This window comes from Syngnathus acus, chromosome 13 (genome assembly GCF_901709675.1).
Source record: "Syngnathus acus chromosome 13, fSynAcu1.2, whole genome shotgun sequence".
NCBI lineage: Eukaryota > Metazoa > Chordata > Actinopteri > Syngnathiformes > Syngnathidae > Syngnathus > Syngnathus acus.
The window spans coordinates 13,487,057-13,505,362 of NC_051098.1; the positions used below are offsets into that span (position 1 = coordinate 13,487,057).

The following is an 18,306-nucleotide window of genomic DNA, read 5'->3' on the forward strand; positions in this document are numbered from 1 at the left end:
ACATCCTTAAATAATTAGAAAAAAGAGAAAAAGAAACTTACTGAAAGGCGAGTTTCACGAAGCCGCTTGCGCTGCTCGACGAAGCCGAGGACGACGTGCTTTTACCTGGAGGCTTTCAAACATCAGTAGCATGTCCAAAATTATTAGGAACTGCGCGCAAGGAACTAGTTTTCGCGGCGGAGTAAGCACAGTGGCCAAGGTTGGTTCGTTGCGCCGTATTCTCGTCATTTTATTTCTTTTATAATTATAAATATCATTATAAAACATAATTATAGAAAATTACATAAGACCTCAGCAGTACCTTTTTATGTACCTCGTTCAAACTGGAATTTAGTCAATGATGGAAATATTTAGTCTTGTTTTCGAATATTCGACCTTAGAACAACTCTAGTATTGTTTTTTTCCCTCCACTAGTTGACATATTTGCAAAACTAGTTGACATCTGCGGACAACTCACTACTAGATTATCTAGGTGTTAACTAGTAAAATTTTAGAACATAGCCACAGTTGTCAACTAGTGCATCACTAGTAATGGAGTTGTTCGACTTAAACAGCTCTAAATTGGAGTATTTTGTTGAAATTAAGTCAATTTTGTTCAGTGCTTGGATGATGACAGCTGGTGAAGTGTTTTACAAATTTTGAAGTCAAAGAATACTGAGGTCTCGTCCATCACATGGAGTTTACAAAGTATACACACAATAGACAAACGTACAAAATGATATAAAAAAAGACATTAGTGCAAAGTTGGAAAAGTAGAAAAACAATCAGGGTACAAAAGAAAGTCAATGTGCTTATTGTCTTTTTTTTTCTTTTTTTTAAAGTCCACCTCAGAATATTCGGATCTTGGACTGTTTGGTACCTTTGTGGGGCAAAGGCTTCAAGGAGTCCTGGCAGTGATATTTTCCTGGTTTGCGAGGAGATCCTCAGTGAGTAGGTTTCCTTGAGTTTTTGTGGCATGCAGTTCCTCACATTCAAATATCCGAACTTTCCACAACCGTGTACCATTTTGAGGGGAATAAGGGGAGCGTGACGAGAGGAAAAGAGTTTTGCTTCAGTTGATCACTGGCCAATGAAATAGGGAAAAATATTTTTTGATAAATGAAAAACAAAATGAAAAATGTCAAAATGAGAAGGATCAAAGATTCCTTGAATGCTATCAGGTTTTTGCGTGTGTGTGGAAAATGGAAAAAGGGTATCACTATATTTTGGGGGTTAGGGGTTACCGTTGTTTTTGTTATGTAGGATAAGCATGATTTAGGCTGGAAGTTATTCCTTTTTGGTGTTTTTGACAAAAGTGAAAATTTGGGAGCTACATTCTTTTTAATGGCGTACATCCTGGAATGCCTTCAAGTGTGTGTGTGTGTGTGCATGTGTTTGCGTGCAAATTGTGCTCACCAAGGCACACCATTTAAAATTCCATTCTCTGACTCGATAGGTACGATTCAATCCAGTTGCGCTCATCACTGCCAGGCGACCTTATGGGTCACCTCTCGCTCATCCAGCAGCTCAGTGGCGGGAGTGGCCGCCCGGGCTATATCGGGCGTCGACGCTCCGGTGACGTCGGGCGTGGAGTGTCGGGAGTAGCGCAGAGGCAGCGTGGCGGCCGAGAAAGCCGAGGGAATGTCCAGACTCTCCAGGGAGTCGGCCAGCGCTCGGCCGCTGTCGTGCTGGGGACACAGCACGTAGCGGTTGGGTTGGTGCACCTCCGCCGTGGTCACCTCCAGGCCCTTCAGGCCCAGATGGGCGGAGCCTCCGAGGGGGTCGCAGCCGCCGACGGCACCCGGTTCGATGTAGGAGTCCTCCATGTTGACGTAAAGAATCTCGTCCGGGTCTTGCGGGTCGGGCAGGTCGTCGAGGGCTTTTTCCAGCTCGCATCGAAGCGATTCAAATGTCGGACGATCTTTGGGACTCAGCAGCCAGCAGGTGAACATCAGAGCGTAGCTGAGGAAGAGCAGGAACGGCCTTGTTTTATAAAATCAATTTGAAAAATATAAAAATGTGTACTCACATGTTGTCCAGGCAATCTGGAGGCTGCTTGAGACGGTTTCCCTGCCTCAAATAATCGTAGATCTCGCTGTTCTCAACGCCGGGGTACGGCGTCTGCCCCCTGGTGGCGATTTCCCACATGGTGACGCCAAACGACCACTGAGCGGCAACAAGAGGAAGTTAGAACAAAGAGCGCGACAAGGTGCTGACGTCACACGGGAGGGGAACCAACCACGTCGCTCTTGGTGGTGTACACCCGGTCGGCCAAGCTCTCGATGGCGATCCACTTGACGGGCATCTTGGAGATGCGCCCCTGCCGGTAGTAATCGCCGTTGTAGATCTTCTTGGAGAGCCCGAAGTCGGCCACGCACACGTTCATGTTCTCATTCAGCCTGGAATGCGTTTTGGATACTTCAGTTCAGCGACCGACGGTGACCTCGGACGGGAAGTGAAACGAGCGAGCGGAGGCGTGCGTACATGCAGTTGCGGGCGGCGAGGTCTCTGTGGATGAAGTTCTTGTTGCTGAGGTACTCCATACCGCGGGCAATGTCCGTCATGAAGCGCACCAACATCTGCGACGGCAGGTACTGCGCAGAGACGCATTTGTGTCAGCCTAAGGTGTTTTGGAATTTCACACGTCATCACTTTACTCACCACGGGATTTTCTCCCAAGCGCGAGTAGAGCAGGTAAGTGTGGAGGTCGCCGTGTTTCATGTAGGGCAAGATGACCACGGGCGACGGGAAGCCCTCGCTCTCCACCGTCTGCAGACACACACCTGTGCGGAACACACACATCAGTTCCGGCGGTTCCGATCCGCCGACGCGTCGATGAGGCGGAGTCTCACCGAGCAGCCTCATGACGTTGGCGTGGTCAAACTCCTTCATGCAGATGGCCTCCCGGAGGAAGTCCTCCATTTCTGAGCGCGTGCAGATGGCGACTGGGATGAGAGCCACGAGAAAGAAACGAGAAGAAAAAAAATTCAATCGATAAATTGATTTTGAGATGTGTCTCCTGTTTCTCGAAAGCAACTTTTCTATTAGCTTGGTGGCTAGTGCTAGCATTTTTTTTTAGATGTTGCATATTCCAGTGCTTGAATGTATAAAAGTTGGTCCTCCACTCACTCTTCATAGTTTTGACGGCCACTCGGAGTACAGATTCCTCCTGCATGAGCTGACCTTCCATCACAGAGCCGAACTCGCCTGCAGAAGCCACGGGCAACACGGCACACGTAAGAAACACATGGTCCATTTTAAAAAAATGTGCTGCTGCTTTTAGAATCAAGCTACCTTCGCCCAACGTCTTGCCCAGCGTCAACTTGTGTCTGTCCACCATCACGTCTTGGAGCTTCTGCCTCAGCTCGTCGCTGATGCCCAGACTGTTCACTGTGTGTGCATAGCAGGAAAAATATGAAATTATGATAACCAGTTTTTTTTTGCTAATTGGACTCGAAAAAAATAACATGGCCTTCATTTTATAGCAAGCATATGTTGAGGCTCGACTTTGTCATGAGGGGCCGAGAATGCTGGGACATTCCTTCGCCGCATCTTCGGGGCAAGCTGGGACTTGTGAACTAAATTGCCATAATCACTGTCACAACCGTGTGTGTGTGTGTGTGTGTGTGTGGAATCACTGCGAGACATCCATAGATTGTGCTTGTAGTAACACAAGAGTTGTTTTTACAGACTGGATTGCTGCAGATGTTAATCAAGCATACACAACACAGCCTGAGACTAAACATCTGCTGGAAAAAGCGACCTGACTTGGGAACTTACGAAACTAACTTAAGTGTTATTTATGAAATTGTATTTGAGTCAAAACTCACGCGTGGCCTCGGTGGTCCTACGGCTGTACGAGCGTCGCGCCCGGTAACGGACCACCAGTTCGCCGCTCTGCATTATGGGCTCGAAGGCATCGCTAAAAACAAACACAAAAACAGGTTAACACAAAAAAGGAATAAATACATGAATGAATTATAACCAGACGCACCCGAATCGTGTCTCCTTGCGCCGTAGTTTGGCCACGTACACGGCCATGAGCGCGCCGAGGGCCACGGCGCCGGTGGCGGCCATCACCACGTACCACCAGTGCCACGAGAAAGCCGGCGGAGACGAAAGACCTGCGCGGTGAAAAGAAAAAAAAAATGTAAAAAATGTTTTTAACGATATATTTTTTGAATCTAACATTTGTTTCCTTATTGCGAAAAGTAAATGCTTATAAAAATACTTATATTATTATTATTATCAATATTCATAATATATATGATTTGTTTTTTACACGATATTATTTACAGTGTACAATAATACACATGACGTATTTGTGGCTATCCTGGCTCTAAATAAAGCCTCCTCAGTCTTGCCCGTCTTTATCTCGCCTCTTTGTATCATCCGCCTGGCCCGATTAGCCTAAGCAAACAGAGACGGCCCACGCTCTAAATATTTATGAAGCGGCGTCCCGGTTCACCCCAGCGTAACCTCGCCTCGCTTTTCTTTTCATCTTCTTCCCCTTTTTCTTCCACAGATTAGGGAAGGAGGTAGGAAGAAAGGGAAGTTTGTCACTGGGTTGGCACTCACCTCGGAATTCTGGGGGAGAAAAAGAAGAGAGACCAGGTTTGTACTTGAGCTGGCTTTGAAAACTTTATTTCCACTGCTTCTTTATTAAAATGATACAACTTAAGCGACATTTTGAGTTGCGGTCCCTCACCAGGAGAGACGAGCGTCAGAGTCTGCGTGGGGCTCCAGGGTCCTCGCCCCGCCCCCGTGTAGGCGCACACCCGCAAGGTCACGTTGGAGAGCGGCAGGGACAGGTTGATTGACAGCTCCGTGTCCAGTCCGGCGTCCAAGACGAACTGTCAATCAGAGAGAGCGGCCATGATGTGTGAGAGGAAGTTCTTCCGTGTCTTTCAAAGTGTGTGAGAAATGCGCGCACCTGATTGACAGTGGGCGCGCTCAATTCCACTAAATAGCCGCGTAGGTCTCCGTTCAGCTTCCCCGAGGGCTCTTCCCAAGCCAGCAACACTCGGCTGTCGTTCCCCAGCGCCGTCACGTTGCCCGGCGCCTCATCGGGAACTGAAACGAGCAACGCGCATCAGCGAGGAGATTTGCATGTGTGTGTGTGTGCGCGTGTGTGTCGGAGCATGATGGTAATCAGGAAGTGTTTGGCGTTTGATAGTTTCCACATGCGCTCGCTCGCCTCTGGCGCGGCAGCCAAAGTAACTCAAGAGCCCCTCCCTCCCCCCCCCCCCCCCCCGCTTTTCCATCTGGTTGCGGCCGAGCCTCTTTTCTTTTATGCTAGGGGACGTTCAAGCGAACAAAGATGACATTGTTACAAAAACAAGTTTGCAAAATAAGAAGAAAGGCGACTGCGGGTTTTTTCTTCCCCTCTCCAAAACAAAGCACGTCATGTTTCCCATCAGTGCACGTGGAATCGTTTCCAGCACGCACGTCATCCTCACGCGTGACTGCTGCTGAACGCGCTGAAGGCGGCGCTGTTGCGTACGTGGGTGTGTTTGTTTGCGTGTCTGTTTCTCGTCTTGGACAAAGGTCACATTGAGGCCAGAAAGTTGGGAGACTCTCAAAATAAACCGAGCGCTCCCACAGCAAGTCGGACGTCAACTTTGCTGCCTTGTATGATGACCTCTCAACTACTCTGGACTCATCAGTGCGACACTGATACTCGTGGTTCTTTGCAGAGGATAAAGAATATATGACTGTCTGTTTACATGTCGCTGTGCTTTTTGTTTTTAATGAGGTGCTTAAAGCACTGTAACATCGATGCTAATAAACATTAGCATTGAGCTAGTGGGGCCTTTTGGTGTTTTTACAGTTTAAACTGTTGTAAGTTATTCAAAGGGAAAATAGTAAATGCTCCTCACAGTACTGCCACCTCCCCTTTCCCCTACTCCCACTTTTTTTTTTTCTTTCAGTTGTTTTCCCACAGTGCCTTGCTACATGTGAGCTCATGCGAGGTCAAAGCCAAAATGGGGGAAGCGAAAGACGCAGGCCGAGAGACACGCAGCGAACTGGAGCTGGATTGTTTTTCTAGAATTCCTCGGTGGTGCCGTCTGAAGAAGTCCAGCCAAGTCAACAAGTGGTTAGGACCGAAATAGCAGAGGGCAGGAGGAAAACGTTTGCTTCTGGATGACACTTTTGAGAAGACAGTCGAGAACATTGTCGTTCGATGAGAAACACATGCGGCAAAGAGACGGGAGGGGGGGATTTTTACTGTTATTTTAGCTGCAAAAGTAATGGGACACAATGAATACAATCCAGTATCAAAATCCAATTTTGGAAACAACTGACAAGTGTCCCATTACTTTTGTCAACATTTCTCACTTCCTGTTTTCGTGCACACGCGACCTATTATTTTGGGCCTATTTCTCATAAGTAGCAAAGATAAACTCCCGTCTTGGCTTTTTGTGACCTCCCTGAGAAATTGAACAAAAATGGGGAACCGCAAAGTGACTACACTTTTTTGTATTCTCCTGTGAAAAGGAACAAAAGCCTGATTGATGAAGAAGTGAAACTCGACAGGTTTATTTGGGAGCGCAAACTTCTCAATTGCATGTTGTAGGCAGCGCCGCTTCTCCTTTCTTTCTTTCATTCTTTCTTTTTTTGTGGTTTCTTTTGTGCGGGGTCATGGAAAGCACCGATCACCGGAGCCCCGCCTCCCTGGCGTGCGAGTCCCACCTCTATTTCCGCTGGCAGTGCATGCTGGGAGTTGGCATGGAAAATATAGCACCTCGGTTCGAACGTGAGGGCCATCCAAACAGTCGCTTTTCACGGGTGGTAATGTTTCCATGACAACCGTCCCTCTGGCCTTAAGAAATTGTGTGCGAACGCTGAAATGTGTAAATTTGTGTAAAGACTGAGAATGAAATTGAATGACTGACTGACCTCCTTCAGCCGTGCGCATCTCCACCCAGGACGTCCAGCGCGACGGCCCCTGGCTGCTGTGACACGCCACCCTAGCGACGTACACACTGTGGGGCTCCAAGTCCTCCACCAGGTACTCGCTCGGAGGGACGTTCAAGTTCTGGTTGAGGATCATCTCATCCGGACCTCCAGTGAACGGCTCGTCGGCGTTTTTGACCTGGAAGAGTCGGAAAAAAAAAAGCCCAGTAAGCTAAGTAGAAGCGTGTGTACTTGATGCTGCCCGGAGGAATTTTTTTTTTTTAAATGTGTTTTTGTGGAGATGCAAAAACATCCTGAATGCTGTCTCGGCAAAATCTCGCTGTGGTCCACTTGGACCGCTCCGACCATATGCAACTTCCCCGCTGTGGCTTTGGAGCACTCGAGGGCTGGAAGTCAGCATTCTTCGTTTCCAGTGTGTGTCAGTGTGTGTGTGCATGTGGAAGTAGGTGGTGTATGTGTGTGCGTGGAGGTAAAGTAGTGTGTGTGCAGGTGTTTGACCTCTCAAACAATTGAGTGAATTTGGGGGCGTGTCCCATTAGTCCCCCCGGTTAAGCCACTTGTATCATTCCTGACCCTGTGAGTCACGTCCAGGCTGCAAACAAGCGTTTCATCTTGTTGAGTCAGAGCACATTCCCCCTCGCACGGCTCACACATCATTCCTAATGCCATTTCCTGTTTTTAAGATATTTATTTTTCGTACTCATCTGGAGCCCCAGACATCACTTGGAGAAGAGAGTTTTGAGGGTTGTCACAATGTCGAAAATGAGTTGCCACGGTTTTGTACTGGACAGTTAAGGAAAAATAAATATTTTTTACTACTACTACTAATGTATAAAAACAAAATCAAACAGGATATTTCTGTATCCTGATTTCATGTTTCAATTCAATGGGTTCTGTTGCTCCTGCTGGTGTGCCAGCTTTGGCCACAAGGGGGCAGTATAAAAAGAACACAGTCATAGAACATGGTCTGCTGTACTCAAAACAAAAGTAGTGAGGCGCGTGTAGCTCAATGTATTGGAGTAAAATATCATCTTTGCGAAAATACTCAAGTGAAAGTTAAATAGTGTGTTACTATCCACCTCTAAGAAGTCCCTTTCCTTTTTTGCCCCATTCAGCCGAGCCTAACCCCTTGACTTTTTTCCCAATGAGGGGGAAATAGGGGGAGGGGGGGGGTTGGGGTGCGAGGTATGAGGAGCAGCTTTATTAGAACCAGACGTTTAGGGGTGGCGCCGCTCGCCGTAATGGCCACCGAGAGGGAGGGTCGCTGCGTCAGATTAGTTTAGGGAGGCCCACTTTCCCTGAGTGAAACCTGATCTCGTTGCTCCAGGAGGACAAAGATGGGTGGGACTCGGGAACTGGGAGGGAGGAGGTGTCTGCTCTTTATCTGGAGAAGGAGAACACGTTTGGAAAACGTACCTGTACTGTGCAGCGGATGACCGGGTAGTCGCCGCCGAAGCCAGGTTGCCATGACAACTGGAGACTGGTTGGCGTGATGTTGACGGCTCTCAAGTGGTGAGGAGCGGAAGGGAGCACTAAAAAAGACACGGGCGGTTGATTGTAAAATGTATATATGATTTCAAGTTGACCGTAACACTCGGCGCCTTACCGGTAACAGTGCCGGAGCCAGAGGCGGCTACGCCTTTGCGGTTCTGGGCCTCGCAGGAAAAACTGCTGGTCCGGTTCAAACCTGAGCGGGAAAAAAAAAAAAAAAAAAAGTGGGCATGAGAAGGGGAAAGTTTTGGCGATGCTACTAAACAAAGTGAGTGAAAGGCTCATGTGAGACAAAAAAGGTAGTGAAGAAAGTTGTGGTTTCCATGGCAACGTGAGTCAGCGGATGACTGCGCCGCGAGTCAGCACAAATTTTCCGTTCATGTGGATTTTTTATCACCATCCCAAACGCAGCACTTTTAGCCAACGTTGGCTCCACAGAGCTTCGTTTGATTCCGAAGCCCAACGACTTTGTCACATCCCGACATCAGCGTGCTCACACACTTGAGACATTCCACTACATGCGCACCATGTGACCTCGCAGTGTTGTTGCCAGCCACACACGTACACTGCCACCAGTGTGTCCTTCATGGCGGGCCACATGCACCAAAGCCTCCATTGTGAGGCGGGTGGACAACAGAAGGCGCACTTCCGCCGTTTGCTTGGCGAAGCTCAAAGAAATTGTGTGTGTGTGGAGGGAGTCATCTGGAGATTGCGCAACTTTTGCCCAGACACACAGTGGCACCACGTGGATGTTGATCAACATCTTGTTGTTTTTTTTTAAATGGAGCAGCTTCCTGTGCATTTGGCAGCAAGAAATGGTGTCATTCAAGAGATCGATTACGAATAGTGACACACTTAAGCCGAGTTTACTGGAGCTAAAGTCCATCGAGATATAAAGATAAGAGAGTCTCAAATTTTTTTGCTACTGCACTTGAGAGTCCAAATCATGCCGAATGGGCTGAGGAGGACCCGAGTGAATTTGAATCCATCTTTCTCGCCGTGCCTACTGGAAGATGTTCCGTACAGTTTGGAACAGCTGGCCATTCCACAGAGGTGAGTGTTGATTCCCGGTCGGCAACCGTCACAACGGTTCCGATGAGTCAAAGCAGAACCCGGCACCTCAGCGCCAGCCCCTTCAAATTGGCTCCTGTGTGACTCAGCCCGCTCTGCCAGCCTGAGCGCTTGCATGCTTTCTTTTCAAACTTTTTCAGTCTTCAACTGTTTGTGTTCTCCCCTAAATGAGCCCTCAACCCGTACGTGAACCCCGCCCCCCCCTCCCGTGGCCTCTTTCCTCATCCCCCCCCCTTCCTCCTCGTGTCTGAGAAGAACACCCCTGGGCCGGCTCTCGGCCCGATAGCTTCTAGCTTCTCCTTGCTGATAATCTTCTTGTCGTGTTTGAGCTGAGACGTGTTGGGAGGGGGAATGTTAAGTTGACTAGTTCCCAAAAATTCCAACGTGCCTTCAAAGTTCTGATCCAATATTGAATTTGTTTATTCAAGGTGGTACTGTTGAATATTGTCAGTGAAGTTAGACCAAGCTGACCTGTGATGTTGAGGGTAGATGGCGACAGGGCCACCGGGTCGTCCACCGTGTTTAGAGGAGCGCCGTCCCGGAGCCAGATGACTCGGACCGGTTCTGGCGGTCCGTGGGCTACGCAGTGCAGGCTCAGCGGCACGTTGGCCTCCACGGACATGTGATGCGGCTCGGTGGAGAAGTGAGGGAGACCTTAGGAAGAAAGCGGCCGGGTCAGAATTGAATCGACGGGTCTGGGTGTCGGTACCGGGTCCGGGGTGCGAGGCCACTCACCTTCCAGCATGATGCTTCCGTCCATGGACAAAATCTGCTCACCTTCCACATCAACCGCACACTGATAGGTGCCCATGTCCGAAAGTTGGACACTTTTAATCCTATGGAGAACATTTGATTAGATTCATTAATTGCTTCACGAGCCTCATTGCAATTTTTTTTTTTTTTAATGGCAATTAACTCTGTTTGCCAGCGACGTGAATACTCGTCAGTGACATTGAAGACGCAAGATCCCGTCGACGAGTATTTTAGTCAATTTATTGTAATTTTATTAATAGGTAGATAAGACTCACGGCCACCTCTCCACTTAAAGATTGTGAGTTCTTGTCATTTTTTCCCTCCGCAAACTTCCCCACACATTAATTTTAAATATTGGCAAAAAACAAAGCGAGACAAAAGCCACATCCCGATGGCGTTGAATTTACATCGCTGTGGTTTTCAAAATCACAAAGGAGCCAAGCCGCAGGAGACGAAGCTTCGTCTTAATTCAGTCGTGGTGAAGATTTGCGGCGCCGTCGTCGTCTACCTGAGGGTGCTGTGTACGATCCAGCGGTCCATGCCGACAACCGGCATTTGGTAGTCGTCGTATTCGGCGAAGGGAAGCGCCTCGCCGTCCTTCAGCCAGTACACGTTGGGCGGAATCTCGCCGTCGTCGAGCGTGGCTAGCAGGTCGCACTCCAGCCTCACCGGTTTGCCCACGGATGAAATGATGGTGGCCACTTGTTTCTCAAATTCCACATCTAAAAAGGAAGGACAAAATGATTACAAAAAAAAAAATCAGTTGAAATTTGCAAGAACATTGATTAGACACATTTAATTTGCCATAGTCATGCTGTGGATCAGATATTTTGGGGTGCTGCTGAGCTTCTGGCCAGGAAAAATGAATGTCATACTTTTGCACATTTTAATCCAATTTCTGTGAGAATTAAGTATAACATGTCTGTGACTAAAGCATCAGCTCTGATCAAGCTTATCAGGGACATGACAAACAACTCAACTAATCACACACACGCGCACGCACGCACACACTCACTGATAGATGGCGGGTTGACCTTGCTAGCAGGACAAAGGCCACTTGTGCGCTGACAAGCAGCAGCAAAGTGCAGAATGATTCTTGATGTGTAAAAAACACTTTTCATAGGAGTTACAAAGTGTTTTTTGGACTCTTACATGTAAAGAAAAAACATATCAGTTTGAAGCCTTTTATGTACCTAACCATAAACAATATTTATTTGTTGCTAGGCTTTCAATTGCAAACTCTGTAGAGCAATGGTGGAGCTATTTATTAGCGAGCTAATAAATTTCCATCACCGTTTTAGGGTGAATTTTTGGGGTTTGTAAAAAAAAAACATCCTAGCTCCTCTAGTGCTGTATCACAAGAAGTTTTTGCCGGAGCGCGTGAGTGTTCATCTGACCCCATCGAGATGAGAGTAATAAGTCTCAAAATGCTTTTTGGTGGCATGGCGTGCCTGTGACTTTAAACGCTCCATTTCTCCTCCTTTGTGTCCCGCCAAACTCCCTCCGGCTCTCACTGTTTTGTTTCTCTGCCAAGTGGGACACAAGCAAACATGAGCCCATTGGGTGCCTTCTTCACCCCTTTCGCCCATTCATTATCTCGCCCACTTTTTTTTGCCATGCTATTATTTGGGTTCATCACTCCCCCCCCCCTTCCTCTCCTCATCCATCTATCCATCACGTACGCTCCAGTGTGAGTCACAGAGGGCGTCCGTGACTCATAAGCAGACCCTCCTCATTCTTCTCTTTGGCTCATTGGGGAAAAATGTGGACGCTTATTGATTTACAAGCGCCTACAGTCACCTGAGAGCCATGTGAGGGTGACGCGGGGGGGCTCAACTCAACTCAACACTTGCTCTACAGACGTTTGCTAGATAAGAAATTACAGGCAGGAAGACAATTCAACATGCGTTAACTTTGTGACATGTGGGGACGTGTGCGTGTGTGTTTACATTTACCACCGAGCACTCGTACAACATTCCCAGGGAATCACAACGTCATCACTCGCGAGCTATTTTTAGGAAAGAGTAGCTATTCATGGCATTTTCCATCCATTTCGATGGGAAAAAAAAAAATCATTTGGGTGTTTGGAGTTATAAGCAGAACAAATGAAACTTGTATTTAGGGCAGGAAATATAAACATGAGGAGCATTCTTGCTATATGAAAGTAATTCGGGGGATAAAAGGTTTGGACATCTCTGCTCTAAATGTTTCCAGTAATTCTTGTTTCACCTGCTAAAGGCTAACAAAACATCCATTGAAACATTCCACGTGTCAACCAGCAAAAAAAAAAGTCCAGCTTGACAGCAACGTGCGTTTTGATTTTCACAACACTTCCTAGGGGTTCGTTCATTATTGAAGGTGTCGTTCATTTTTCCAACTTTAGAAAGTTGCTTTAAAGTAACTTGACTCTGAGTTTACAAAGAGGAAAATACCAAACTACTTCTTATCACCGAACAAAAATAAGAGTTGTAATTTAAGTTCATTAATTTCATGGAAACTCTTACTTTTACTTGGTTGTCATGAATATATTTGTATTCATTATTCTATTTGTTATATTATATTCATACTTATTTAAATATATTTATTTGAATTAATGGTAAGCACTATTTGCACTTAAATATTTTCCAGTATGAAATCACTTTGATGTATAAAATGCGCAAAAATATTATTTTCGGACGTTTTTACTATTGTATATGTATTGCAGCTTTTAATCAATGGAAAAAATTTGAAAAAGTTACGGTTAGTCTGCAGTCTTTGGGATGTTTACCTGCCTCACCTCTTCACACTCATCAACAACTTTGTGCTCCAACATCAGAGCTAATTGACAGAACCATTTTAGTCCTCATCACGAGTGTCAATATTTAAGACATTTAAAAACAGAAAGTGGGTTTAAAGCAGATTTCTGCTTTTTTTTTGATTACCTTGTAAGCAGGCCACCTTTGCCGGGGAAGCGGAGAGGATCAAGAGGAGCGAGACGAACCCACAGCAGCCGAGCGGTTCCCCCCGAAAAGTGGGCTCCTTCTTCGATTGAGTCATCGCTCTTTGCAGTCTTTTCATCTCTTCATCATGTCGCAATTTTCAAGCGGGAGAAACTCGTCCGTGACACGAATTAAGTCCACTTGTCTCCACCGAAGAAAAAAGATGACAAAAGCAACAAGAAGAAACTCCAAGTTAACTTTTTGTCCACTTTTAGGAGCGACGGGTTGTGGTGCGCGGTTCCGTCAGTGCGCGTACATTCCTCCGTTCCCTCCTTCCTCGTTTCCCTCCTCCTCCTCCTCTTCCTCCTCCTCTTTCTTGTCGGACTCAAATTCCACAAGTCAGCTTCTTTGCACCCTCCTCCTCCTCCACTTTCGTCTTCCCTTTTTCTTTGGAGGATGCCTGCATTCATACATGTTGATACAAAAATAAAAAAAATAAACAATATAAATAAAACCCCAATTACAGTAAAGATGTCAAATAATTTTTATCCTATATTGAATTGGGTACACCCCAAAGTCAAGTCATATGTTCAAACTGATGAGCATTGTTTCTTGGGAATAAAAAAACCCAACAAGGACCTGCTCCAAATCACCTGCTTTAAGATGGTGCTGCACTTGACCATACGCAGGTCACGTGATTTTCACCAATAAGTGCGATGTTTGTTGTGTCTTTCCTTTGTGTATCTACCCGCCACCCTATCCCTTTTCGTTCCCACGCTGGGGGCCTGCAGGCTGGGTCCTTTAAGAAAGGCCCCGGGCCCCTTTAAAAGAGCCTCATTGTATTTACAACTTTTTCAATGGGCGCTCCAGCACAGCTCCCAGATAAGAGAAGTAGGGAGGGGGTGGGGGGGCAAAAAGAGGGGCGTTCTGAGGCTTCCATGGCTTTTGGGGTTGTGTGTGTGTGTGGGGGGGCATTCCTAATTGCAAGATTTACAGGGGATTTGGCGGCAAGGCTAAAGTGGATTAAGAGGTTTGAAAGCACATTGTTGCAGCAGTCAGGTTATCAGGCTTGGACACCCAAAACAAAACTGTTGCTTGCACACAGGAAACTTTGGGCACACAATTAAATCGAATTTCTACTTGCAGTCAAACACCCTGCCAGCCCCCCTGCCACCCCAGCCAAAAAAACTGCACATACGTCACAGGGGTCCTCTTACACGTGACCAGAGAGCGCTATGAGGAACGAGTGACTCTAACGCCCTCTGGTGGTGACAAATATTCTTACCACTCGTTACCACCACTGCCAATATTGCCTGCAAACAGTACAAATATAATAATTTAATTTAGTAAAAAATATATATTTTTACACATTCCATTGTTTTGTATATAATACAAAACTATTTTTATGTTTGATTTTACTCACTGTATTTCACACAACTTTCCATTTCCACTTTTATTGGGGATGTGCGACGTTTTTTGGGGGAGGCCGGGGTGTTTTTTTGTCCCTAATGTGTAGCCAGGGTGGAAACATCTGTTTGGTTTTACTGTCGTACATGTGTTCAGTTCAGCGAGTGAGATCTGCAATGAATAATGGCTACCGTCTTTAAAAAAAAGGGAAGAAAAATAGAGAGCACTTCTGCTTTTCATTATTCACCCATAAAAACTGAAGATCATCTCCATATATTACTTTTACAAGCAGTGACAAGAGGGGATAAAAAACAGTGCACACACACACACACACACACACACACACACACACACACACACACACACACACACACACACACACACACACACACACACATATATGCAAAGTATACACACACAAGCACATATACATATACATATATATATATACATATACATATATATATATACATATATATATATATATATATATCCCCCTCCAGCTGTGGCCCTCTTGATAATCCCTGTTCTAATCTGGCGGGTCGGCAGGATGATTCCGTTCCGAGCATCAGGAGTAAAAAGGAAGGGCCTAAATTGTGGGGATTATTTTCTCTCTCTCTCTCTTTCTCTCATCCTATTTTCCGGCATCCCAAATTCTAGCCTTCATTTGTGTACTTTGGAGCAGCCATGAACACAGTTGGCGGCGTTCACCGAGGCTACCTCAGGAAATACGGTAGGCTACTCGGCGAGCCCACAATCCTGCACAGTCTCAGAGGCCATAATTTAATATGTTAAATGTTATAGTTGAGTACATTCAGAGGCCAAATGGGCCATTTCTGTATCAGATTTTTTTTAGCTGTGTTTTTGTTTGTTTCTGCCAAAAATGTGTCCTGCAATGTTGTTCCATGCTAATGTTAGAAATCTTGGCTGGCATTTGAAAAAGCTCAGTGTCAATATGATGATAAAGTGCCTTTTGGTGACTTTACTGGAACAAGTATAAATTAGAAAAATGCTTCATGCTTCTTTCAGTCTATAAAACTTTTTTTTATTGGATTTTAGCACAGCCTACACATTGCTCTGCTAAGTGAAGTGCTGAGTCGGTAAATATTAGAAAATCTAAAAACTGTTAATATGGTTTTTATTATTAATAAGTTACACTCGTGCTGAATTTAATTCATTCTGTGATCGTGCGCATCAAAAAAAATCGAATGATGACGTGATTCTGATTCATTTTTGTTCCACCCTGACGACTAATCTCATCATTCAGTCAGAATGAGAACATTGCAACCTAGAAGTTTGTAGACACATAACAACAACAAACTCCCTTTTGCAAACATGATCATCCACACATTTGACCTTTGTAAGCGACCCCAAAACATTAGTGTCTCTCATAAACTTGCACTAAAAGGAAATAAATAATGAAGTGTATCCAAATACTTTTATCGACACGATGTGAAGTCAAACCTTTGTGTCTCTCGCTCTTGGCCAAATCACGTTTAATCCTCCACGTAGAGAAGTAGAGCAGATCTTCATCATCATCATCATGATGAGCGGCAGTACAGGATGAGCGGCAGACTGTGCTCTGACGTTGTCACGTGTGTCCTGGCCTGGAAATGGACAGCGTTGCGTAGTCAGAACGTTAGTCAGGCTTGAGGAATAGGTGAGGATGGAGAACATTCCTGGAACAAAGAAAATTGAGAACCCAGACAACACCATTTACTACTGTCATCATTTCTGGAGCCAAATGAAGGCGCTCACAGTCTGTTCCGGTTCCTTGGTCAGGTGGCTTTATGTTCAAACAGTGGAAGGACAAGTACGTGGTTCTCAGCGTGGAGGGAAGCCTGCTGGTGTGCCGAGACGGCGAGTCCCCGCCCGACCAAGTGGTGGACCTGCAAAGCCACTGCGAGATGATCGTGGAGGGCCGCGAGATCTTGGACCTTCCCAGGCTGCCGGCGGGGGGCCGCAGGGACTGCTGCTTCGCCCTCATCCTTCAGCAGAGCAAGTTTCTGCTGATGCTCGCCGACAACCCGGACGACTGCGCGTGGGTCTCGCCGTGACATCCGACCGTCCGTTTTCCAAGCAGAAATGACTTTTTATTTTTTCCTTCCAGTTTGTGGCTGAAGCTGATAAGAAAAGTTAGAGAGGTGAGCGTCTTTTTTTTTTTTTTTTCCTCCACGTTGCACTGACATGTACTTTGACTAACCGCGTCCGTTTCCAGGGCGTCATGTCACCTGCCGGCCTGCAGAGGCAGCGCAGCATCACCCGCTGCATCACCGACAGGGACCCTCTGCCCGACTCTGGCAGCGACAAGGACCCCGGCTCGCCTCGGCCCAGCGAGGCTAGCACGCCGCCGTCGACCCACGTCACAGAGAGAGGCGGCTCGCTGAGAGAGAGACGGCAGAGTCAAGGCCGGTTTTTGGATCTTTACAGAATCAGACATTGGTTTCAAAGATGGGTAAAATTATATTGATGTTTTTTAGTTGGTGGACCCCGGAGATCTTTGCGCAGCGTCTCGGTGGCCCCCCCTCACCGGGTGTCGGATTGCCTTCGCCACGGCAACAGCAGCGACGCCCGAGCAGTGCGGGCGGTGTGCCTGCTGATGGGCGGGGCGGCGGCCTCCTCAGCTCTGGGCTACCTCAACTCCGGCTCGCCGACCTCGCCGTTAGTCGGCAGAGCGCCCGAGATGGTCCACGCCGGCTCAGGGGGCTTCTCGGAGATGCCGGCCGGAGGCTCGTTTCACGCCTGCGGCCAAGACGTGGACTCGGACACGCACTTCAACAGCTTTGACTTTGAAGGCGACACCGACTTTGACGCATTTGATTGCGGGAGCTTTGCCTTTTGAAAGACGCTTGCGTTGGGCAGCGCGTGAAAGCAGGGCTTCTCAAACAATTTGGGACTTTTTATCAAAGACCACTTTGTGATCTTAAAAGCTTCACAGGCGGCTTTCGAAATAATTGGCGACCATCTCAAAGTCTTCCCGCTTTCCTCCCCTGATCCTTTGTTGCTCTTTGAAATACAACAAAGTTTTGTTATCTTACGTTTGGTTCCCCTTTAACACATTTTCTGAATGGAGGTTGGCGTTCTTCCGGGCTCTGCATGCCTAGGCTCCTCAGGTAAATCATTCATGATCAATCCATTGTGTTTACCTCCATTTTATATTAAAATCCGTCCAATACTAGTGTGTTGTTTTCCTGCAAGCACACAACTTTAATTGCGTGCATAATTGATTCTCATTCAAATGCATTGAAAAAAAAATTGTTTTGATCCAATACTGCTGCTTTAATCCTTACATACTTTGATGCATTACGTAAGTCCCATGCCCGCAGTTCAGATTTGATTGGGTGAGACGATGATGATGGAAATAAGATCAAGCTCTCGTTCGCTCTAACGGCGGGTCAGGAAAAACACACAAAGGGTCAAGCCTCTTTGTGGCCTCACACACTGAAAATTATTTTCCACAATAAATGAGGCTTTAAAACCTAACTTTAGTGTTTACCACAGAAAACGTCAAGTCATTTTTTTCCCCACGCAAAAATATCTCCACCCCCTCAGAAAATATTACTCAACCCCCCAAAGAATTTAAAAAAATTTTTTTTTATAATAATGCATTTTTTTAAATAAAAAAACAAAATTCTAACTGTCAATCGTTATAGCCTCAGATGAACAAAAGGCTGTTATGAAATAAAAGGCGTGTTTTGGTCTATATTGATTGAGGTCAAACTTTACTTGTTTGTTCTGGCCGACGGAAAGGGGCCAAAGGTGCAAATGA

At 46.4% G+C, this 18,306-nt stretch overlaps 2 protein-coding genes across 2 annotated transcripts; one reads left to right on the forward strand and one right to left on the reverse strand.

Annotated features, from left to right (window-relative positions):
- Positions 1–404: 404 nt before the first annotated feature.
- Positions 405–13,483, reverse strand: LOC119133095 (tyrosine-protein kinase receptor UFO). The gene is made up of 20 exons (XM_037268771.1): positions 13,134–13,483; positions 10,721–10,934; positions 10,195–10,295; positions 9,931–10,113; positions 8,504–8,584; positions 8,314–8,429; positions 6,880–7,075; positions 4,913–5,052; positions 4,688–4,832; positions 4,558–4,566; positions 3,974–4,103; positions 3,810–3,901; positions 3,274–3,369; positions 3,109–3,186; positions 2,832–2,924; positions 2,641–2,762; positions 2,464–2,573; positions 2,219–2,378; positions 2,009–2,145; positions 405–1,941 (listed from the first exon to the last, which is right to left on the reverse strand). The coding sequence occupies exons 1-20, from the start codon at positions 13,267–13,269 to the stop codon at positions 1,461–1,463; spliced, it is 2,820 nt and encodes a 939-aa protein (XP_037124666.1). The 5' UTR covers positions 13,270–13,483; the 3' UTR covers positions 405–1,460.
- A 1,532-nt stretch (positions 13,484–15,015) lies between these two features.
- Positions 15,016–17,379, forward strand: LOC119132752. Its single transcript, XM_037268227.1, has 5 exons — positions 15,016–15,270; positions 16,320–16,578; positions 16,648–16,681; positions 16,756–16,949; positions 17,046–17,379. The coding sequence occupies exons 1-5, from the start codon at positions 15,225–15,227 to the stop codon at positions 17,377–17,379; spliced, it is 867 nt and encodes a 288-aa protein (XP_037124122.1). The 5' UTR covers positions 15,016–15,224.
- Positions 17,380–18,306: the final 927 nt, after the last annotated feature.

Bases quoted from the DNA above. Each gene is read 5' to 3' on its own strand.
- LOC119133095 (XM_037268771.1), bottom strand. From the start codon at position 13,269: ATGAAAAGACTGCAAAGAGCGATGACTCAATCGAAGAAGGAGCCCACT. The intron at 10,296-10,720 runs GTAGACGACGAC...TGTTCTCCATAG, and splicing joins ATCGTACACAGCACCCTCAG to GATTAAAAGTGTCCAACTTT. The intron at 2,574-2,640 runs GTGAGTAAAGTG...GTCTCTGCGCAG, and splicing joins GCTTGGGAGAAAATCCCGTG to TACCTGCCGTCGCAGATGTT.
- LOC119132752 (XM_037268227.1), top strand. From the start codon at position 15,225: ATGAACACAGTTGGCGGCGTTCACCGAGGCTACCTCAGGAAATACG. The intron at 16,579-16,647 runs GTGGGTCTCGCC...TTTTCCTTCCAG, and splicing joins GACAACCCGGACGACTGCGC to TTTGTGGCTGAAGCTGATAA. The intron at 16,950-17,045 runs GTTTTTGGATCT...ATCTTTGCGCAG, and splicing joins AGACGGCAGAGTCAAGGCCG to CGTCTCGGTGGCCCCCCCTC.